The 25,304-nt window shown below is 34.5% G+C and overlaps 1 protein-coding gene across 5 annotated transcripts in view; it reads right to left on the reverse strand.

The window, feature by feature from the left end:
* The window catches only part of TAF2 (TATA-box binding protein associated factor 2), a 71,399-nt gene that overhangs the window by 2,395 nt on the left and 43,700 nt on the right, over positions 1-25,304 (reverse strand). For 3 of the 5 annotated variants that reach the window (XM_033126628.1, XM_033126624.1, XM_033126625.1), the window contains 7 exons: positions 24,735-24,874; positions 21,849-21,918; positions 16,859-16,968; positions 13,058-13,287; positions 11,459-11,614; positions 10,870-10,975; positions 8,033-8,155 (listed from right to left, as the gene is read on the reverse strand). In XM_033126628.1, the coding sequence (XP_032982519.1) occupies positions 8,033-8,155; positions 10,870-10,975; positions 11,459-11,614; positions 13,058-13,287; positions 16,859-16,968; positions 21,849-21,918; positions 24,735-24,874 (935 nt within the window). The remainder of the gene's footprint in view (positions 1-8,032; positions 8,156-10,869; positions 10,976-11,458; positions 11,615-13,057; positions 13,288-16,858; positions 16,969-21,848; positions 21,919-24,734; positions 24,875-25,304) is intronic. The other 2 variants (XM_033126626.1, XM_033126627.1) reach the window with 1 other exon arrangement.

Consider the following 25,304-nt stretch of genomic DNA (forward strand, 5'->3'; position numbering starts at 1 on the left):
CCTGCCTCACAGTGATCTTCCTGAAAACAAAGCTGGTCATCACTATCCGCTTAAAAATCTCAGTTGCTTCTCCCGATAGACTAAAAGCCAAAGTCCTTGCATTTCCGTGGAACGGTTTCTGGAAAAACATATTTTTTTTTAATCCAAACTAAAAAAATTACGCTTTTCACTAAAATGGACTGCAATGCAGTCCTTTCTTTTCTTTTTTAAAAAGTAAGTTCTCAGCATTAATTCTGATCCAAGCCAGCCCCCAAACTAATTTTACTGACAATTTATAATCTGTCCTGAATTTACCGTTCTAGCCTTATTTTCCACTTATTATACACTCTAGGCTAGCCCTTTCATAACTCTACGTATTTGTAAATGCTATTCCACATTGCTTTGAATACCCATCCCATATTTCTTCTCTGGCTCACACATTCGTTTAACGAACAGCAGAAACTACACGGTAACTAGAGAAAATGGTGACGAACTGGACAACTCAGTCCTCCTGGAACTTACAAACTAGCAAAGAAGAAGGAAATGGAATAAGTACACCTGAGTAATGAAAAGATAAAACAGAGTGAAGGAGGAGCAGAACCGAAGACGTACATTACATGGGAGTGGGAGTTGGAGGGAATAAGAGGCAAAATTCTCCAAGAAAGTCAATTTTAAACTAACCTAAAGGAGGGGTAAGAAAAAGAAAACAAACAAACAAAACATTTTAGGCTCCAATAATTTAAAACTCAGCTCAAATGTCATTTTGGGGGGACCCCTCCCCCAAACTGGACCGCCCCCTCCATTAGTTCTTTCATTTTCCCACAACATAATAAAGATGAGAAAATTAAGGCACAGAGAAACTGACTTGCCCAACGTTGTACTGAGCTACAAAACCAAAGAGCCCGACACCACAATCTGTGCTCTGAGCCACTCCGCCCGTCTGCACAAAGCATGGTTCATACTGCAGCACACCTTTATCGTTGGATCTCTGCCATTAGACTCCTAACTTCTTGAGGACAAGGAGTCTGTCTCATTTCATCTTTGTATCCCAACATCTCACACAGTACCTAGCAGACCCTACATGCCACCTCCCCACCCCTGCCAAAGCTTGCTAAACAAATGAATTAATGTAACAATTATAATTGTTGTGTTTCTTTTTAAAGAGAATATCAGGTGCACTTAGTCCAACTAAATGCAATTGGAAGGTCCCCAAGTTTGAAGGCAGACGGACAAAGCACAGAAACTAGCATAGATCTTTCGTTCAGCTAGTACTGACTGACTACTGTACTTCTCCGCGTCAGGCACTGGTCCAAGTTTTAGAGCAAGTGAACGAGTCAAAGTTCCTGTCCTCACAGATTATTCACATTTAGCTATCGCAAAATTGTATTTTTTATATTCATATGGTTTGGGTAAAGCTATCACTTATTATTATAATACAAAAACTAAATAAACAAATTATATATATAGAAGCAAGTCTGGGGATCTATATCTTTTGCAATTTATTGGTGCGGAGATATTCTTCGAAAAAGAAAAAATTGAAGGATATCTGATTTACAGTATCAGTGAAATATACCACTGTATGATTTTAATTTAGATTAAAAAATGAGTTACATGAACATGGTCACAATTCTATAAACATGGGGAAATAGTTTCACATCAAACAGAATACATAGCCAGGTGATGAGGAGAAGTAAGAGACTTCAAAGCCTCATGAGCAAATTCCTTTAGCGCCTATCTCATTATTTAGTCACTCTGTATCAAGAGGCGCTGCAGCTTTCCAATTGGCTGTCTGCACTACACTGGGAGCCTGCGGTCCTTTTCTAACTGGGGGAAGTATCATCATTAATGCTAAACACTTGCCAAACTACTTGGACTGCAGAAGAGCCAACAGTTATATTGGAAAATGTACTTCTCAGCAGAGGCAACTGCCAAATGGACAACTGAGCGCACGTGGGTGGGTTCTTTTCCAAGGAATACTTACTTATAACTATTTCCAAAGTACCAATTTCTTGTCCAGTGGCTTTATACTTTGCATTAAAGATATACTGACTGATTATAAATCTTACATTTCTCTTGATTTGTATGAAGTCTTATTAAGAAGACAATGGATTAGCTAGATCCAAGGCTAAAGGTATTGGGAACCAGGGCTCCTAAAGTCAAATGGCTGATTGCAGGTCTGAGCAGATAATTTACAAGATGAGCATGAAACATCTGGTATAATAGAAAGGAAGATAAAGTCTTCTTAACAGACTCAAGAGTCAACTTAAGAGGTTCTCATTGTCCAGAGGTGGGACAATTTGAATACTGGTAAGGATAATAACTGTACTGGGCTGGAACTCACTGATCACATGGGAGGATGCTGGTTAGTCAATTTGTTACTTTTAAAACTTATTAAGTAAACAGAATCAAGCCTTTATCTTTGTTTCCCTTTATGACCTATGTATATTACTGGGCAACAGTAGATGAGGGGGAATTTAGCTTTATAAAAACAATCCAGTTTATAAATAAAAATGGAAAGCTAAATTAGAATGTCACCAGGTTACAACCCTCGGAATTAAGGAGTTGAGGCTTTGAGCATCTTCCTGACTAACCTCACAAAGTCACCAGACGTGGTGTGCTCCCAGACCGAAGAGCTCACCACCATCTAGAAACCTGAATCCAATTAAGCTTCTAGATACAGCTACAAATTTACAGGCAATATACAGGACTCCAACATGTTAATTACACCAGAGGTATACAATTCGCAAAACACAGACTTGAAAACTACAGATCAAAAACCTGATTTCTTTCACAAATACGTGTACATTGTAAAGGGGTGGGGGAAGAGAGATAAAAAGATCGACTGGAAACTTTAAATTTAAAAAGATCTAAAGGATGTATCAGCCAACTGCAATGTGTAGACTTTATGTGAACATTGACTCAAACAAATAAATTGTTAAAAATATAAAAATAATGGCATTTATAAGTCAACTGAAATGTAAACAATAACTGGATATTTAATGATATGAAATAATCCAATTTTTAAAATATAATAACATTACTGTGGTTATGACTTTTTAAAGCCCTTATCTTTTAGAGATACATACTGAATTATGTAAAATGATGTGTGGGATTTCTTTCAAAATAATTCAGAAGAGTGAAAATGAGTAAGGGTATAAATTACACAAGACCGGCCATGATCACTGTTCAAGCTGAGGAACGGATTCATGGGGGTTCATTATAACTAATCTGACTAGTTCAGTTTTCCATAATAAAGCGTTTTTCTTAAAAAGAGAAGGGAATTTGGCACCATCCCTGAAAATGTTAAATGCCCATATTCTTTGATTTAGAAAATTCATTTCTAGAAATTATCCCACAAATGCGTTCATGCATATGTGCAAAGACATATTGTAATATTCATTAGAATAGTATTTGGAACAACAGAACATCTGATAAAACCTAATGTTACTCGATCACCATCAACAATCTTTGGCTCTTTTCATTTATTGTAGACAATGTGTATTTTTTGTTCAATCTCTATCTTTCCTGAGTTTTATCAGGTCTAATCCAAGGTGGTAAGAAAGTGCACTTTCCTTCTCATGTGGAGTTGTATTAAGAGTCAGATTTGGGACACATGAATTTACTTACATCCTAGCATAATGAGGTCATCAATAGAATCTCCATTGAGAAAAATGCCATCTCCCTAACACAAACATTTAAACACATAATTTCATATAATATTTCAGAGGTTTACAAGATGCCTGGGAACTTGAGGCCCATCCAAGATTAAGCACTGCTCATTTTTAAGCCAATGAAAATCCTTTCAGTAACCTGAAATATGTTTCTACTGTAGAATAGCAGATGCATAAGAAAAAGGAGAGAAATGTACAATTCACATTCTATTTTTTCTATTTCATGTTATATACAAAGAACAAAACGGATGCTGACTTTTGTTATTCTGCCCACCATAAAATTTTTCCTAGAGACCTGACAAACCGCATTACGGATAAGGGTTAGCTGCAGTCCATTTAACAAATGTAAAACACACAGAAGGAGGTGCTCACTATCAGCCTAATGTGGAAGCTTCCCAGCCATCTGATAAAAGCGCTGATGAGAGGCGGGAAATTACCTGCTAGTTCTCTTAAACTCATTCGCATTAGGTATATATTTAAATTCAACACGGACTCGGCAGTTTCCATTAGGAAAAGTGTGAAGTCTGTTCTTGGAACTCTTTAGATCACTATAAAAAAGTGTAGAATTATATCGTTATAATTTAAGAAAAAAGATCAAAGTCTGTTTTTCATATTAGAGTTTTGAAAGAAAGAACTCTAGGGCTCTCCAGCTTTTTTTAAAAAGGATTTCATACACCAGAACAGTGTTTTGCTGCCTTACGCAAGAAGCCATTACGTAATACAGCAGTCCTAGCTAAGCAGCTGCTGGAACTCTCCTTCCCACCCCCACAGAAGCCACTAGGGATTTCCCCCCACTCGTGCTCCTGTCATTCCTTCTCTCCACTTTATCACAGCGACCCCTGTACCCGCCTCAGGCTTGTGCAGTGGTGAAGAAAGGACATGGTAGGCTTAACCCATGGAAACCATATAACTCTTTCTCCAAATTCCCTTCCCTGGACTCAGGAGACGGAAAGAAACGGTAATGACAGAAAACACCACTGTCACTTCTCCTTTCTTACTCCAAATGGCTTAACCTATCACACATGTATCATCCGTACCCCGGAAGTATTCTTCTCCCTATTATATGCAAGGAAACAGAAAATTAGGGGGTGAGGTGGGGGGAAGGTTAAAAAGCAAGCCAAAACCGGTCCCATCCCTGTTTTATGGGATCGAAACCCTTTTCTATCCCTCCCAGATGACATCGCCAACTCATTCCAATTCTCATCTTGCTTCCTGGCTCTAAAGCACCCGTCTCAGACTTGCTCATGAATAAAGCAAGCAGGGGTCCAAACTCCAAAGTGTTGCACTGGAGACAGCATAAATGAGTATACAGATTACAGGTGCAACACAAGGGGAATCAATGAAATAAAAAGCACATCCCGGGGCCGGCCCGGTGGCTCAGGCGGTTAGAGCTCCATGCTCCTAACTCCAAAGGCTGCCAGTTCGATTCCCACATGGGCCAGTGGGCTCTCAATCACAAGATTGCCGGTTCAACTCCTCGAGTCCCACAAGAGATGGTCCACCCTCTGTAACTAAGATTGAACACAGCACCTTGAGCTGAGCTGCCTCCCGGATGGCTCAGTTGGTTGGAGCACGGGCTCTCAACCACAAGGTTGCCAGTTGGATTCCTTGACTCCCGCAAGGGATGCTGGGCTCTGCCCCCTGCAACTAAGATTGAATACAGCACCTTGAGCTGAGCTGCCGCTGAGCTCCCGAATGGCTCAGTTGGTTGGAGCGCATCCTCTCAACCACAAAGTTGCCGGTTAGACTTCCGCAATGGATGGTGGGCTGCACCCCCTGCAACTAGAAACTGCAGCTGGGCCTGGAGCTGAGCTGCGCCCTCCACAACTAAGACTGAAAGGACAACAACTTGGAGCTGAACGGCGCCCTCCACAACTAAGATTGAAAGGACAACAACTTGACTTGGAAAAAAGGCGTGGAAGTACACACTGTTCCCCAATAAAGTCCTGTTCTCCTTCCCCAATAAAATCTTAAAAAAAAAAGCACATCCCTGCCTAAAAAGGCCTCTCAGTTAATTAACTTTTTCACGAGAACATGAAAATCCAGATTTTTATGTGTAATCTCTTCATTTTTAGTCAACCACTTCAAAAAAATCTGTAACACTTCTATAGGCCAAGTAAAAGATGCCTCAATTGAAAAAGCTGAATAAGGCCCCCAAAACCCACCTGAGAACTTTAATCTAGAATCCCTGAAGACTTAAGAGAGATCACAGCTTCCCTTACCACTCGCTGTTCTATGCCTTCTCTCCTGAACCCCCAACTCTCAACCCCAGGCCAAGGCTCTCCACAGAAGGAGACACCCAGCTCTAGCCGGGAGGCCACAAGAGAGGACGTTCCTGTTTTACTGCCAGCTTTACTTGGGTTAGGTTAAAATTGTGCTTCTGACATTCCAAAAGATGGAGCTAAAAGTACTCCTTCTCTCAGCAATATTGTTACACGAAGTGGCTAGGTTTGATACTTCTGTTCTTCACTTATAAGTTAAGAGGGTTTCTGTTGGATAGTTTGGGAAAGTTACCTATCAAATACAACAATGTGTCTAAGGGAAAACTGCATTTAGAATCGCAAAATAAATACAGGTATAAATAAACATTTGGAACACTAGCATTTGTAAAATGAAGGAACACTAGCATTTGTAAAATGAAGGTTTTCTAAATTCTAATGGTCACACTAGTGAATTTTAAGACTTGGTCAGTGTTCACAGGGTAGGTACCGAACAGCATAAATACATGTAAAGAACATGCAAAGGCACATTAAAGAATATATTCAAATCAGTCTGTATATAACATACTGGTATGCACTTTTGCCTCATGACATAAAAGGGTCCCACAATGATAACAACCAAAGCTAAAATTTTAAAGCTTTGCTATTTATTCCCTACCACTAGCCCTGTATCTCATCCCGTCTTCCCATACGATGCCATGAGAACTATAAGATAGTAAAGAGAAATTCCAAAAAAAAGTAAAAATGTACTTTTTAAAGCAACATGGGACAATAACACAAAGGCTCAATGGTGGCACAAAAAGGTGTTAAGATTTGCTTCTACATAGGTTAGTGTGCCACACAACTAAGAAAAACCAAACAAACGTATTCAGATTATCTTCTAGAATAAGAATTTATCTGACTGTTGGAATTTAGACAGAATTTATTTTTCTTAAAGACAAGAAAGGCAGGCAGATGTATGACTCTCAAACTATAGCAACAGGTTTGAAACATCCGAAGCATTATAATTTTTAAAAACGTAGAAAAATTTTCACGTCTAGTAAAATTTCAATAAGTATAATGATAACAAAGCATAACTACACCCAAAACAAAAACAAAACCAAGAAAATACAAAATGGGCAAGGGCCAAGAAATGTCAAAATTCACTTATCAAAGTAAGTTCTAAAGTCTCCAGCTGATTTCCTTCTGAAATACATTTTGTGAATCTATTACAATGAATGCATAGAGCACACAAGGAGATATAAGCACCCAAAAGTCTGGGGTCTCAACACCAAAATATTTTGATGTGTTGCTTTTGTTTGAAGTCTCCTATTAATCACAGTTAATTCCCTAAGTCTCTCAAATAAATAAACAGTTACTCTTGTTTATATCATAAAAACCAAGTTTATATTATATAAGCAAAACCCATCTGTTGAAATTTTAAAGCCTGACTAATGAGTTTTGGAAAAACTATTCTTTAAAAATGATTTTGCTTATGTATCTTGTTTTTTACTCTCTGTTCCTCTAAAACTTGAAGGCTGAATGTTTGTTCATCAGCACTGAATGTTCACTCTTCATTTGGATTATAATCTTCTCTTCGTAGGCAGCAAAAGAACAATATAAAATAGGAGAATCGATAATAAACATATCTGAACTGAGTTACCTTTCATAAACTCAAGGCCAATTAGTACAATTTAAAAGATAGAACATGTTAGTTTTCCTAACATCAAGTCTTAGGGATTGACCAACTGTAAAACTTTCAGGGGGAGTGGGAGGAGCAAAAAAGTGGTTGATTTCTCTATTTTACAAAAGTGTAAAGGCACAGATTCGATAGTTTTTATTGAAATTGGCATTTTTCATATTATAATATTCTTAGAAAAAGCACCGCAAGGAATGAGCAAAATGTTAATATAATGGGTATCTTCAAATGGCATAATGAGGGATGATTTTTTTCCCCCTCCTTTCTACTTTTCTGTTATTTCCAAGTTTTATGTACTAGGGATACTCTACTTTTGAAATAGTAAAATGTTCATTTAAAATAGTCTGCATATGCAATAATATAAATTCAATGTGTTGCAAGGAAAGCAAGTCCTCAGATCTATTTTTTTTGTTTTTTTAAATTGAAAAGAAAACTTATGAAGTTTATAGTTTTGTTCTTAAGCAAAACAATAACAATAATTTCACCTGTTCCCTTCCGTGCAAGTTCCATACTCCACGGGGGTTTTGTGGCGGGTGTGCCATCACAGCCTGGTGAGTGCTGGGGTATTAAAGCAGACCGGGAGCTAGCTGGTCGGTATTTAGACAGCCCTAAAATGCCAAAGAAGAAGGAGAACAGGGATTTATTTCTTTATTTCCCAAAAGAAAAAAGCAAAACCTGACAGGTTTTTATAAGTTAACCTTAAAACCAGAAGCAGTTCAAGAGTAAAATTCTAATAATAAAAATAATACTTTTTACTACTGACGATCCCATTTGATTTAATCCTTTGTAACGGTTCCTATATGCTTAAGTCTGAGAACAACACACATTCGAGAAAGACAGTAAGTTTGACTTGCCTGCTGAACATATAAATTGGATTCTATACTCTGGGGCAGAAATCATGTCACATTTTTTATTATTTATGTGGCATTTTGCATATAGTAAAGTTTGCCATCCCCCCTCAATATGCTAATCAAGTCCATTAAATATTTACTCAACAAATCAATCCAAATAATTTAGGGGTTATAGAAGATATTAGGAAATGGTCTAATGTGAACAGCATTATAGTAGGTATCAGGAGACCCATGTACTGATTCCAAATTATCAACAAATTAGATATATTATCCATGTAAGACATTTATCTGTTTGTGTCTCAATCCCTTCATTTGTCACATGGAAAAAGTGTAAGATTTGGGTCTAACCCTGAGTTGGCTATTACTTGACTCTGTCATTTTAGGGCAAGCCATTTGATATCTTTATGTTTAAGTTTACTTATCTGTAAAATGGATAGAACAGATCAATAATTGTTAAGATCTCTTACAATTATAAAAGCCAAAGATTTCATAACCTGTCAGTTTTCAAACATATCTTAAGCTCATATTCTACCTGAAGCCAGTTCTCAAATTCTACTAGCTAATCCCAGATTACTAGATAGTGAAAAATAATTTAGGTCTCATAACTAAAATTAAACAAAAGGCCAAATAAACAAAAAGCAGACCAAGGTAGATAGTAGATAAGAGGGACTTTGCACAAATGTAACATGTTAAAAAACAAACAACAACAAAAGAAAACCTCATTCTCATTCAAAAATAAAAAGAAAAAAGATCATAAAAGACAAACAGCAAACAGCACAGGGTTATGAATAGGATTTTCCAATAAAAATAAACAGGAACAGTACCCCCAAAAAAAAGAAGAAAAGAAAAATCGTCATAATTATAATAAAATAAATGCATTATAAAGTAAAACTGAATTATCATTTTATAGTGTATTAACAAGTATCTTTCAAGTTATTACACTGATAATAAAACATGACATAAAAAATTATAAATTATAAATGAAAATTAATGAATTACACCTTTTATCAATAAATATAGATGAATTTTAGAACAACGTTGAGTGAAAAAAACAAGTCATACTGAGTATCATACCATTCTCATAAAATTCAAAACCAAGTGCAAGTAAACGTACAGATCATATAGCTATGTGGTACACTATAAAGAAAAGCAGCAGAATGATTATAAAAAAGGAACAACAGAAAATTCAAGGCAGTATTTACTTGTAGTGCAAAGGCCAGTGAAAAGAATAAGGGAAGAAGCACAGAGGGAACAGGTGAAGCATGGAGTAAAATATACAAGTTAAGGTAGGTGGCAGTTCACAGATATTTGTTTTATTACCATAGTTCACAACTTACATGCAAGTTACATCAAAGCTTTATTTCCGAAAATTAAAAAATGCTGATGACATAAACTAAATATAATCTCTTCAAAAAGTATTTTGGCAATATGAAGCAAGAGCTAAGAAAATCTTCTGAAGTATCTCATAATATAGCTAAAATTAATCATTTTGCCAATAATACCATGTTTCCCCAAAAATAAGACCTAGTCGGACAATCAGCTTTAATGCGTTTTTTTGGAGCAAAAATTAATGTAAGACCGGGTCTTATATTATAGTAAAATAAGACTGGGTATTATATTATTATATTATATTATATTAATTATATTATACCGGGTCTTATGTTATATAAGACCCGGTCTTATATCATAGTAAAATAAGACCGGGTCTTATATTAATATTTGCTCCAAAAGACGCAACAGAGCTGTTTGTCCGGCTAGGTCTTATTTTTGGGGAAATGGTATATTTTGGGGAATTTACTGTAAGAACATAATTTGACTAAAAAAAAGAAATAAAAGCTTTTGTATGAAAATGTGCAGTGCAGAATTACCTATAATAAACAAAAATCAGAAATAATGTAAATGTCTACCATCAGGGAACTAATAAGGTAAACTATAGTATATCAACTCAATACTGTCTCAGGTAACATTTTCAAAAAGAAAGATTATGATGTTTAAGATACATTTAAAAACATCTATGATACGATATGTGAAATAGACAGGCAAAAACACAGGTGGCATTACCTTTAGTCAAGAAATGTTTAGATATAATTATGGTTACATTATTAAAAAGAAAATAGATCTAGTATTTTATTTTGAAGTTAAGCCTATTACAAGACAGAAAGAGAGAGAAAGAGAGAGAGAGAAAGGAATTAAAGTTATTGGAAGGAATTTGATGAATGGATTTTTTAAAAAAAACATCAAGAATATCAAATATTAAACAATAATAAAATAAAACAAAATCTAAAGAAACACTTTTCTTTTTTTTAAATTTATTCCTTTGCTGATATGTGTTATAATCTAATATTTTATTTTATACCAGCTACTTTAAAACTGTACAGTTGTTCACTTGAAAATAACACTACCCACCTTGGGATAGTGATACATGTGAACTCTGTGCATCACGCCAGTGACTGCAGTAATGCTAACTGTACCTGGAGTTGATGGCCTTTCAAGCATGTTCAGGTGATGGGAAATAAACGCCTGGCTATCATGAACGGTATCCATATCAATCTCCTCCTCGTCTTGAGAACTTGAAAACTAAAAAACACACACACAGAACAAAGGAGAAAAAGGGCCACTGTATCACTTTACGCTTGGATCTTACTTAGCTCTTAGGAAAGGTAGCAGAGAGGCCACAAGATATACCCCCAAATAATCTTAAAAGGAAAAGCAGTCTCTTTTTCTCAAAAAGTATTAAGAGAGAGAAAAGATTATGTGGTTTTTAGTCTCCCAAAGAAGCTGACGAAATGTAACAGCAACTAAAATCTATTCCTATGTTGTGGGAAGAAGTAGTGAGCTGTGGTAGACTGTGCACACATAGTTCCTCCCCAAACAGAGAAGAAGTACGTGATAACAGAAATTAAACAATCAACTGGAATGTCTGAGATGGACACTTGGGTTCTTTTATGATTCAGTCTGCCCCATCTGTTCCTAAGGAAAAACCATTGCAAGTATTCACAAAGATTTATAAGAAGATGAATATCCTACACTGTTAATACAGGCTTAACCTGTATTTCTTACTCTGATTTTCAGTTTGACTTTACTGCTATCCTCATTCTTCTCCAGTATTTGACCAGGTTCTAGTGGGGACCCCAGTGGTGTATCAGCCTTCCTCTTCACTCCCTGCTGATGAGCTGATATATTACATGATGCTTCCTTGGCAAGGTGATCATCTTCCTGCAGCAATATTCAAGATCAAAATTAGATTCCTGAAGACAAGCAGCTCATATTATAGCTGAAAACTAATAGCTATAGCAACCATGCAGATTAGAGCATGCCCAGTGCCTAAAAGTTATCAGCAATGGGCTTACAATAAATTTCACCTTTTCCTGTCTGCTGGTTTTTTATTTTTTTGGGGGGGAGTTGGGGGGTAAGGGAGAAGGAAGTTATGTGAACTTTTAGATCTTTCCCAAAAGAATACTATCTTTTGGTGTCTTTTTCTCCTCTTATTCTGAAGACTCCAAGTATGAATGTGAATAAATGAACATATGTGAGTAAGAATTATAAACACATTCATTTCTATAGGTTTATAAATATTTAGATCTGAAAGAGCTCTTTAATGAGACTCTTTTTTGCTATGGAAAAATTTGTCTTACTTCTTTATAACCCAAACTCGAGGATACATTTTAAATTTATAACAAATAAGTACAATTATATTTCAGAAACTCTAGATAAATAAGTAATTTAAAATGACTATGTCTAACTAGCATAGAGAGAATCTCTATGTGTCAAAACACCAGTAGGGAATTGCCAGGCAAGTAATCTGGTCTAAATATTGGTGAAAAATGAAGCTTGAAATATTGGGGACATTTTGTCATCAATAAGAAAATCATTTCTAGAAAACTTTCTTTAAATTACAATAAAATGACAGATATGTATTCTAAAAGTTTTTCTATAAAAAGTCTAGTACTTTTATAATCCATAGTCACAAAGAAAACTTTTCTAAAGGCAAACACATACACATATATATAAATTTCAAAATGTAATACTTAATCTCCTTCCAAATCAGATTACTCATTTACCTGACCATTCGTCATTATTTATTTGTTTAATTCAACAAGTATTTGCCAGGCACTTTCATATGTTTACAACTGTGCTACCATGTTTCCCCGAAAATAAGACCTAACCGGAAAACAAGCCCTAGCATGATTTTTCAGGATGACATCCCCTAAACATAAGCCCTAATGTGTCTTTTGGAGCAAAAATTAATATAAGACCTGGTCTTATTTTGGGGGAAACACGGTAAGTATGACACAAAGTGGAAAAAAAAAAAAGAAAAAGTCAAGGACCTTTGTGTTCAGTTTGCCACTACCATATATGGACAATATAGGTTTATATGTAATAGGTTAAATATTCATTTTAATTTTATACTACTCAAAGAAGAAAGTCTATGCTCAAGTACAAAATATTATTACATCAAAACAAAAGGAGTAAATGGACTGGCAGCACTACATAATTGTCAGCAACACTTTATAAATTGTAAAGTGTTAAATTAATGTCAGCCAGATAAATTCATGGCATAGAAAACTTAGTGGCTTTAAAATTTGCCAGTTCAAAAGAAGCAGTTCTCTCAACAGCTCTATATAATCAAACTACATCTTCTGTAAATGTGATTCTTACAGGGTTCTGAAATCCAACTAGCTGTGCATGACTACTTGGATTAATAGCAGTTTCTTGGTTGCCTGCGATGGCCTCTGGAATTATGGTTGGATTCAAGACAGCTTTTTTCTCTTTTAGATTAAGAACCAACCCAAGCTCTGGCAAGGGTAAGCAGGAAGGTCTACTGAGGCCAAAAAGTGTGAAGTACAAGTCCACAGCACCACACCGTAACCTCCAGTCATGCGAAGTCCCTAAGAAGTAAATAATAAAGAAATAAAAGTCAATATGCACATTTATCCATACATTTTAAACTGTTCCAGAACCTGTACAGAGGGAAGAAAGGGTTCTGATGCCTAAAAGGAGCCATCCATTGACTAGCCTCACTGGCAAACCCTCTACCTTATTAACGATGTATCTTAACACAGATACATATTGTTACAGGAACAATGTCAGTGAATGAACTAATGAATTTTATCATTGAAAAAATTTTTATCACACCATTCTTTTTTATAAAATGAAAAAAAAATATAGTATTTGTTCTGCCTCTACATCTTCCTTTTAATTTGCCTGATTTTCTTCTTTAATAGCCTGTTAGGAAGACACTCCATGAAGCTTCAGGAACCCTACCACTTGAAACAAATTCTCCTAACTCCCGGATTTATTACTTTCAGGTTTTAAATAAATGATAAGAAACCCTACAACTACTTGAAACAATACAATTCTAAACTTGGACGTATCGTAGAGGAGGAAAATATTTTGCTAAACACCTTTATATTTTCTACTAGGCATTTGTTTAAAAAAACACACACACACACACACAAATAAGCAAATCCCAGAGGTGGCAACAGGTAGTAAACCAAGTATGGACCAGAAGAAGACTGCCTGTGTAGACATTCAGTTTAAAGTAGTTGAGAGACGAGAATCAAGTGCTTTCAAATCCCTTGATGAGTCTCAGTTTTTTCACGTCCAAAATAAGAGTGCTGGTCTCAGACTATACCTTGCCCAAAGCAATGACAGACCAGAGCACACTGACACCAGAATTCTTTCTCACTTTCCTTTTTTTTCCGAGGAGAGCACCCCAGGTAGACAGTACCATCAAACAGAACAGACTGATGGATGAAATCTGTCATCTAGGGTTAGATCATTTTTATGGTTTCTGGGCTGAATTTAAAATGATCTAGATAATTTAAAAGAAGCGGTATGTAAATTCTTCTAAATACGAAAATAAACCCTATAAATACTTAATTTTGACCAAGCACTGCGGTGTCAAATGAGTACCATAATGTTTAAAAAGGAGAAACAAAAAAACAAAGAAATTGCTACAACAAATTTTGGACAGCATAAATATTAAGCTGTGTGGTTTTCAAAAACAAATAGTAGAATAAGAAGGTAAATTTAATAAAGTAGTGATTCTGATGAGATTTGCTCTAGTAGATAATTATCATATTAATTATATGCAAAGGTAATCCACATGGAAGGAATTATAATTTTATAGAGTACATACAATATACTACACTCTGCTAGGTAGGCACTTTGCACGCTATATTGCTGTGAAGGAGCTCTCATCAATCCTACCAGAGACAGCTTCAATTTTGCTATTGTGTGATAAGGTAACAGATATATAACACTGCTAGAAGCAAGAGAAAGAGGCAGAAGCCTCAGGAGGAGGTTTTACATCCTCAAAACTACAGAGAAAGCAGAAATGGGAAGAAGAGATACAGAATGAAAATAAGGACTTTACGCTGGAAACCCATTCTCTCCTTTGGAATATGCGTATCGGGACACTTTTCAACTTGACACTGCCTAATTTTTTGGTAGGATTCATTATTCTCCTCCTCAAAGCATTTTACGTATAAAGAGGTTCCATAAAGGACAGATACATATCAGATTCCTGGGCCTTTTATTACAAAGGATGGCAGAGCTCAACCCCCTGAAGGAAGGGAAAGAATCTTGCCACAGCAGCTAGCCCTATATATTAGGTTGGTGCAAAAGGAATTGTGGTTTTTGCAATTCTTTTTAACCTTTTAAACCGCAATTACTTTTGCAACAACCTAATATATTCATGGGTGTAGTAAGAAAAGGAGTGGCTCTTAGGCATTTTATCAGTTAGGAAAATAAGAATGGTTTAGGGTACATTTATATTAGAAGAAAATTTAAACCGCAATATAGATCAATATGTCACCTCACTAGGTCTGCTGCCATTCTGACCTTTATATGTTGTAGATGACCAATTAGGCAATGGAGTGTGACTTCCTCAAGCTTTACAAAAATTATTTTAATTTGAAAATTATTTTAATTTTAAAAGGCAAATGGAAATGCATACTTTGATGAGCAAGGTAAGGGTGTTCTGTGTTCTGAAAGTCAGAGTAAGGATGATTTGGCAGCACACTGAAGGCCGCTGAATTGCACAAAACCCCTAGACTAAGGTTTTGTGACTTTTATTCCTATGTGGGCTTTTTGGTTTTGGTTTCCCTTCAGTTTGGATAGAGGAATGAACGTTGTTTTGTTCCTGAGGGAAGTTCCTGATAGTTTTTTTCTTCAAATAATTGACTTACAAGTATTAAAAATTAGGGCTGATATAAGGAAGCTAAAAAATAAACAGCAGTGCTTCTATTAAAATTACAAAAGAGGTAAAAAATCAGAACTCCACTGTATTTCAAAATCATAGAATAAAATCTTCTAATGGTTGTTATTACAGTGGAATTAAGTTGAGCGATACAATGGGAAAAATCATTTCTGCTTAATTACCAGCTACCTCTGTGATGATCTGGGGCAAGTCAGCTGCCTGAGCCCTAAAATAAGAGCAAATACCTTAGATGATCTGTAAGATCCTCTCAGGACTAAAAATGCTCCGATTTCAGATCAGTCAATTCCATTAGAGAGAGGCTCTGAAACAGCTGCTGATTTCCATCCTCGGTTACAGCATTTTGAAGACATTTCTTTCATCTTTTGGCTACCCCACCCACCCCAATCACTTAAATGGCAAGGAATGTTCATATCCATGAAAAGAACTAAATCGTTCTCTCTCCTCTCAGGTAAAAGTGCTGTCTGTTCTGTCCACATTAGCAGTTATATTAATGCTTTGGAACCAACCCGGCTCACCTGAATCAGGAGAACCGCACTCAAGAAGCAAGTAGGAAACCCCACAGGGATGTTCTCTATTCGAATCAGACAATATCTAACGACAAACCTCTAAAATACCAAATCTGATCCTAAAAAAGCCCATCTCTTCATTTTCTAAAGTAACTGCTATTAAAGCTGCTGAGAAGAAAGCTCACTGTGAAAGCCACTGTTTCAGGACATTTTTCAATAAACCCAGCATTCCTTATTGACGACAGGAGCTTGGAGCCACATACAGTTGGGCCAGACAACTGTGCAGAATGCCAGAGGGTAGGTCTGCCCTCACCTTTCTGTCCATCTCACACTAAGTAAAAACAGCAAACTTCATTTATAGTTGTGTGCATATATGAGTATATAATGTCCTAAGAAATAGGTGAGAAGACTTATTTTCAACTCTTGGTAGCCTCTGAAATAAAAAACAACAGTAACACTTTGCCGGTTCGTGTTTGAAGCTCTTTAAATATTTCAGACAGTCTCACATAAATTAGTATTTTTGTTTCCTCAACCACCCTGCGGAATATATCCTTAGCAAATGTTATCACATCCACTGATGTGAGGGTAAGTGCAGTAAGTATCCAACTTAAAAAAAAAAAAAAAGGAAAAAGACAAAAATTACCCCCAGTTTTATAAGTATTGAAAACCTGTTATAAAATGAAAATACACCAATTATAAAACATTTTGAAAAAGCCATTGCTGTCTCACCAGAATTCATAAGTTTCCAAAGTTGATCTACCAGGGCTTCATTACACAAGGGGGACTCCATGTTCTTCGTAAATGGTGGGTTCTTAGTCAACATGTTTAGAATTTTATGTCTGAAAGATAAAAAAAATTAAACTTTTGCTGACCATTAAATAAAAACATTTGAAAATTACCTATAGTTCCTCCTTCCTATTGTACCATTTTCCTTTTTAGAGCTAGCTTTGTGTTTAAATTTAGTTTCATTTCAAAGGCATTATGCTACATCCTAAATGTTTACTGTTATATTTTTCACTAAAAATTTCTGATGGGTTTGCTCTTTCTAAAATTGGCATAGTGTACAATGAGGTCTTCTAAAACCTGACTCCATGTATTACTAACCAACGTTTCCCATCCTACTTCTAAAATGAACATTTTACTCTCTTTAGAAAAGTTTACAAAAAAAAAAAAAAAAACTGGTCAGTAAATATAAAAATCTTAAAATGGGGCAAAAAAACAAAATCACATATAGATCAAGAAGAAGTCTACATTTGAGATAATAAAATAAATGTAAACTTTATTATTCTGGTATCTTTGTAAAACATGTAAAGCATTTTAATGAAAATGTGCAGGAACACTTTAAATATGGAGACTGCAAAAAGGTTTCCTCAAAATAAGCTGAGGTTTAGAAGGGCCAATTAATAAAAAAGTATCCTTATAGAGTGTAACAGCTAAACTCTGCTATTGGGAGATTTTATCTCCTGTGAGCGGCTACCTGCACACATTATGGAGTCGTCTGAAAAACAGGGCAATGTGACTAACACAAACTTTGAGAAAGAAAATGTTCAATGCTATGAGTAGGAGAGACCACAAGAAGAGGATAGAGAAAGAAAAGGAGAAGCAAGGAAGCTAAGGGAGTCATCTAGCATTTAGTGATGGGGTAAAAGCCAGGCCTAGGACTAGGTCTGAGAAATTCAAGACTTGAGAGTAATGAAATGCTTGGATAGAACGGAGGAAGAAAGAAACTTAGGTTGTAATTTTTACTGAAGCTAGCAAACTTTAAAGAAAGTGTAAACCCTGGCAATTTTTATATTTAATTGTTGATGAACAAATAACGAATGGGATTAGTACTTGAGAAAGAGCAGGGAGGAAAGTGAACCGCTAGTGGTAGTTTAAGTTACTTAACTCCTCTTGGCTTCAATCTTATGTCTGTAAAACTGAAATATGTGGATTCCCACTAGTAACATCGTTTGTGCTTTGAAATTTGAAGACCATTTGAAAGACTATTGAAAGGCTATGAGAACAAAAAGTGAAATGTCATTATAGATGCAATTTACAGATAGGTAATATGAAAGAGGATACATATCTTTACGGATATTTCACATCAAATTTTCATATCATTATGGAGAAACACAATTCCTGTCCTTAAGGACCTCAAAATCTATTTGTAAGAATAAATCAGTATTACAAATAAATAACATCTTTTAAAATGTGGATATGTCTACTGTTTAGAGCATGTTGATCTTGTTATACTTTTAATTTGCATGAGGAAGGAAAGTTACTAAGTTTCTATCCAGCTGCTTTCCCAGTTACTACAAATACCAAAGTGGTACGGCCCAACTAATAAAACTTGATGATATTTACTCAGATCATTACAAACTCTTTATAGCCATGCCAATGAAGTGTAAAGGGTGCTCTGGGGATATCTTTCAAATTACCACTAAAAGAGCAATAATGATTAGTACATGTATTACTTTACGCAATTAAATATTTCTTGAAAAGTGTTTTTCTCTAAAGCTTAGGTAATAGAAGATTTGTACAAGAAAATATTTATAAAGGACTAAACACTCAAAAGCAATACTCAGAGATAAAGTTTAATGGAAGACAATGAAAATCTTATGCTTAATTTTTCAGAGATTAAACATCAAAATTCATAGTAAGCATATGCTTCAGACATATGGAACAGACCTGAAGTAAATCCTGAGAAAGTCATGGGTTTATGTCATATTCATAGCAGCAAAAACATCATGTTATATCCCTAGACACTTGAGAATTTTCTTGGTAGGCTAATCACTATTTACAAAAAATGGAGTCAAATTAAAACCAAAAAACTGCTCAAAATCTCTCAGATGAAAAACCACTGGATGTATGAGGTGTGATCAAAATATACGGTGAATGTTTCAATAAAAAAAATTTATTACAATAAAAGACACATTGCCATCAATCACTCTCAAAATACTCCCTTTCGCTTCGCACACACTAATCCCATTGTTCTGGCCACTTTCTGAAGCAGTTCTGGAAGTCCTCTTTCGTGTCATTAGTTGTACTATTGTGGTTGCCTCAATGTCTTGAATTGATTCAAAACGTTTATCTTTCATGGTTATTTTGAATTTGGGGAAGAGGCAGAAGTCACACAGCGCCAGATCCAGTGAAGAAGGTGGATGAAAGAGGACACACCGTAATGTTTTTATTTGAGAGAAACTGCCATACCAGAAGTGATGTGTGACATGGAGCCTTTCTGTTGTGATCACAAAATACGGTGAATGCTGCTGTCGGGTGCCATCCAATGGAAAGGCAGAGATCTTCAATACGGGAAGTGGCACGTCCAACCTTAGTAACAGTGTGTGACAAGTTTCAACTTGTTCGGTGCAGTCGGGTGTGAACTGCAGTTGAGAGAAGGTATGTTTTAAAGTGTGCCGTAAATCATCCTCCATCATGACAATGCTCCGTGTCACACATCGCTTCTGGTATATGGCAATTTCTTTCAAATAAAAACATTATGGTGTGTCCTCATTCTCCTTACAAGTATTAACTGGATCTCGCACTGTGCAACTTCTGGCTCTTCCTCAAAGTCAAAATGATTCAGGACATTGAGGCAGACACAATAGTGCAACAAAAGATACTCACGAAAGACGACTTCCAGAATTGCTTCAGAAAGTGGCCTGAATAATGGAATAAGTGTGTTTGAAGTGACCAGGAGTATTTTGAGGGGGATTAATGGCAGTGTCTTTTACTGTAATAATTTTTTATTTTTATTTAAACATTCACCACATTGTGTGATCACATCTCATAAGTAAGTCCTGTGAGGAACAGACACAATATGATCATATGCATGCTGATTCCGAAACAAGAATTCCACATCACCTTTAAAATCATCCTACCCCTTCTAAAGCAAATATGACTAATACATATAATGTTATATGTCAATTATACCTCAATAAAGATGAAATAAAGGAAAAAGAAAAAGTAATGGGACAAAGAGAAAAGGACAGCACTCCTATTCAAAGTATAAAAAACAGAGAAACACAAAAATAGACAGATGTTCCAAGACACCAAAAAATACACACATAAAATAAATGCTGTGTGTTAATACTTCACTGCCATTAAAGACTTTTCAACACATGATGAACTTTTTTAACTATGAGCATAACTATGCACTAGATGGTTTTAAGTAAAGCCTAAGAGGTTCCCTACTGGTGATATACGTGAGCAACATCAATTAAGGAAATACGTCAAAAATAATCATGAAATATATCCTTAAATACATTTCCAGTTCAGATTATAAATAACAGCGCTCTTGAAATTTCAATATTAACAGTTCTACACAGTATTTCAAAAGCAATCATTTAGAGTCCATAGTATATAATTTAGAAATATAAAAACTTTAAATATTACATGATACTATAATCTAAAATGGTCTTCAAAGCACAATTCCAAGATCTCAGAAATATGCATCTTAATGTTAGTTCTGTTGATGGAAATGAAAACATAAATGAAGAATACATGGTAAACTCTATTTATACTGTATTTATACTTTCTGTTCCTACTTGCTATCAGTAGGATCTTATTATAAACTTTAAGAGATGAGGCAGCTTTCCTGCCTATCGCCTTTTTTATGAATATATACTTTAGATTGGGGGATTATGAGATTTTTGTCCATGTCAATCTTACCCTTAGTATGTACCAATCACAAGGATAAATTATATAAAATACAATTTAGATCACAAATGAAGAACTATGAAGTATCAACAGCAAACCTTTGTAAAAAGAATGCTTATATAATAAACATCATTTAAGACACTGAAATATAAGGTAACTTAACCAAGAACTCACTGCTACAACCAACCTGAAAAACTACTGTTGGCAGAAGATAAAGTCTCTGTTAGAGAGCTGAAATCTCTTACGTGGATTCCTTGTGCCATGATGCATTTCAGTGAGGTCAGAAGGCAGAGTTTACTTGTTTGTCTTTTTAGAAGAAAACAACTATGTGCCAACTGATGTGTCAAGTTGCGCACAACAATTCATGTCTAGGTCTGTTTCTAGTTGGAATGGCTATAATCTAAATTACTTCCCTGATTTCCAATTTTATTTTATGAAACCGTAACATTGAAACAAACAAAAATCTGAGTGTCTACTATGTGCGAAGAAAGACAAAAATGGTCAAAAATTTAATCCTATTCAAATACACAATAAACACCCTACTTTGCAAAAGAAACAGCAGAAATGAAGACTAGAAGGGAATACAAAAATGAAAATAATTACTGTGTCATGACTAGGATTTTCTTTTATTTTCTAAAATTTTTAAAGAGTTACATTACATTTTTTAATCCCAAGTCTATTTAATAAAATTTAAGATTTTATACGAGATAGAAAGGAACAACTGATATACACTAAAACATTGCACTTAATTACTTTTAAAATAAATTAAATCAATCAGTACAAAGGTTTCATCATTTTGGATAAGGGATAATCCATGTGCATTACAAACTATTACGTAGCTTTTCTTTAAATTACAACAGAAATCATATGTAAAATTAGAGAATAAACTTTACTAACAATATATTTTTAAAGCCAAATCAAATTTAAAAAGCAAATTAAAAAGGGCACCAATAAATGCATTACATATTCCTATGTTTTCAAATATAACAGAGACTTGTTCCATGTATAATATTCTGAAATTATTCAATTTACCTTAGAACTTACCAAAAAAAAAAAAAATTATAGCACGAAAACTAACCTTACATAGGGCACAGGGTCATTCTGAATCATATTAAGCAGCCACTGCAGTTCTTCATAACTCCTGTCCACTGAAAATAAAAATGAGGAAATGTGTTTGTTGCAATTATAACAAATTAAACAAGTGATAAGCAAAGAGTTTACACTTAATATTTAGAACTCTGCCTTCGCTGGATTTCCAATCATAGTTGAAGGCTGCAGGCAACTCTCTTTTTTTCTCAAAATATTTGTCTAATTTCTTTCTTTTTTTTAATTTATTTTTATTTTTCAAGTACAGTTGACATTCAATATTATTTTATATGAGTTTCAGGTGAACAGCATAGTGGTTATACATTTATATGATTTACAAAGTGATCCCCCCAATTAATCTAGTACCCACCTGATACTATACATAGTTATTACAATATTATTGACTATCGGCCCTACGCTGTACTTTGGAATGTAGACTTCTTTGTAATTTTTTATATAATAAGCCACTTCGTAAATTTTGCAAGTATTGTGCTATATGCAGCGAAAACATAAAACAGGACTAAAGTGTGCATTTTTCACTACAGTCAAATCAATGGCAAATACAACATAAGCAAATTATAATTTATTAAGAGCCCTAAATAAGAGATGACTAACTCTAAATGGACAAAAGGTGTTTAAATAAAATTGTGTAATTTGATGCTTAAATCAAATTATAGAGAGGTATGATACAATGGTGTCTCAACTACATTATAGTAAAGTTTTACCAATAAAAGTGGTTTTTTCCATTTAAGACTAAAGAGAAGCCTTAACTTTTCAACATAACATAAAAGGAAATTATAAAAATAGTGCTATAAATATAACTGACCAACAAAATGACTCATTAGCTATTTCCATTCACCTTTTTAAGAAGTTATATTTTCCATTTTTTCATTTTCAAATGATCTAAAATTCATGGATCACATTTAAACTTACTTTCAATTAAATTACACCTACTAATTTAGTGTTCTTTAGGAAAGAATTAAGAATATTGGCATTCTATTCCATTTCAGGTACCGTGTTTCCCCGAAAATAAGACCTAGCTGGACCATCAGCTCTAATGCATCTTTTGGAGCAAAAATTAATATAAGACCCGGTCTTATTTTAATATAACATAAGACGGGGTCTTACATAATATAATATATAATATAATACAATATAATATAGTATAATATAACGTAATATAATAAGACTGGGTATAATATAATAAATATAATAACGGGTCATATTAATTTTTGCTCCAAAAGACACATTGGAGCTGATAGTCCGGCTAGGTCTTATTTTTAGGGAAACATGGTAGTATTAATTCATGAAATCTTCCTCTTTATGTGACAGTGAACATCATTCATACACCTTGGGAGAGGAGGTTAGGAATACTGGCATATTTAGTGGATCTCAGGACTTGTAGATTTCATGAATTGCTAAAATGTTAAAATAAAGCTGGAGACTTGACAGAGGTTACATTTTTTTCTTGCCAAGAAATTCATTAAAAGAAAAAAAAAATCACTATTTTCACCATCATTTCTTAAAACAAAGAATATTTTAATCCTCAATAAAGAGGAAGAACAAATGAGTCCTTTCGAACTTAGACCAACATATAAAATATACACAAGATATTGCCCTTACCCTTTTATAATTTCTAACTATAAACAAGTATTTCTATAGAAATTTACAAAAAACAAAGATTTGAGTTGTATTTTCCCCTACCTAATATGTAAAAATTAGTAAATATCTACTAAAGAACTTCCCTCACCCCTTACTCTCTTTCCACAGTCAGATGAGAAGTTCAGCATACATTAACTTCTTTACTCATCTCCTATTTTAGTGCTAAAATCTGGAATTTTATATGTAGATTAGTTATTTTTTACATTTCCAGAGTATTTTTAAAGAATTATTTTTGAACTTCAATTATCTGAAAACTATTAAATTTTAGAACCATATTAACAAATCTTTAAGCGTAACTCTTTATTTTACAGGCGCAGTTGCTCATCACTGTCTTTCATTTCAGTTTCAACAATCTTGAGCTATTACTTTGATTCGTTTCCAGATCAGCTGAAAATTACCTTTGAGAATTTTACGTTTTTAAATGTCACACAGGAGGTGTACTTCTAAGCTGTCAATGCTACCTGAGCAACAACTTGGCAAAGGAGAGAATCTTAGATCATAATTTTCCTTAAACATTATGTTAGCCGTTTGTTCACTGTCTTTTGAACTCTTCATATTCTGAAGAGGTTACAGGCCACATTATTCTTTGACGTTACACAATAATTGGACTTTGATAGTCCTAGGAACTTACACATTTTTTCCTTAACTTTAAAATTTTAAATTTCATCACACTCTAGCTTAGGTCAGTTTCATTTGTATTCTATCAAAGTATTCTATTGACTTCTTAAAATATTGCTTTTCTTCCACTTGTCCAATCTTCATGACTTAACATTTTTTACATTTTCGTCTCTTTAGCTTTCTCCTCTGTATTTTTGAAAATGTTATAAATATGTAGTTTTCTCGTCTTCATTTTTTAGCCTTGTTTTTATCAACTTCATGAATCCTTCCCTAATTCCCCTATTGAAGCTCCTTTATGTCTCTTGTTCTACTTTCACAAATTTGTGAAAGGTGCACGACATTTTCTTGAATTCTTCTTATATAGTTAGAAATTTCACAAAAATAACATGTAATTAAAGCTATAAGAATGATATACTGACTTCTTGGAAAGACCAAAAATATCTATAATTATATTCTTTTCCCTCATTTACTAATTCTTATACAAATTCTACATTTACCAAAAATCAGTGAGTCAAGAATTTAAAATTAAAATACCTGCATGGTACACAGCAAACATTTCTTTCTAAAATGATATGCACATACATTTCTAATGCATTACCTTTAGTATAATCAACAACTGCTTCCAAAGCTGCTATCCTAATGTCCACAAAGTGGCCATATTCTGCATAAGATTTAAAAAGGGCTGGATCGCTTGGCACATGTCCATTCTTCTGAAGCACGCGTATGGCTCTCAAACAACTAGGAAAACAGTATTTACACTTAAATACTTTTGTTAAAGTGTTTTCAATCAACCTTGTTTGCCAGGCATTAGAAATTAATCTATAACAGTAAACTGAAAAATTGGTAGGATCTGAATCCTTTTCATTTTTAACGTTAAATTTTTGCTATGAATGATCATAAAAATTAAAAATATCTAAATCCTATGAAAACAAATTTTAAAACTTGTTTAGAAATCCAATTTCTAAGTTTTTATTATACTTAATATTTTCTCCAAAAGTTGTAATAATATACAGCTTAGTAAATAATAAATGTGGCAAGTTAAACTGTTCATGTTTGAATCAGTGAATGAAATTGATTTTAGCAAACTCCTAAAGAAATAAATTTTTTAAAAGGCATATACAAAGATGTTGAAGGAAGTGAAAAGTCATCTTAAAAGAGCTTAACAGTA

Source organism: Rhinolophus ferrumequinum, chromosome 14 (genome assembly GCF_004115265.2).
Source record: "Rhinolophus ferrumequinum isolate MPI-CBG mRhiFer1 chromosome 14, mRhiFer1_v1.p, whole genome shotgun sequence".
Taxonomy (NCBI): domain Eukaryota; kingdom Metazoa; phylum Chordata; class Mammalia; order Chiroptera; family Rhinolophidae; genus Rhinolophus; species Rhinolophus ferrumequinum.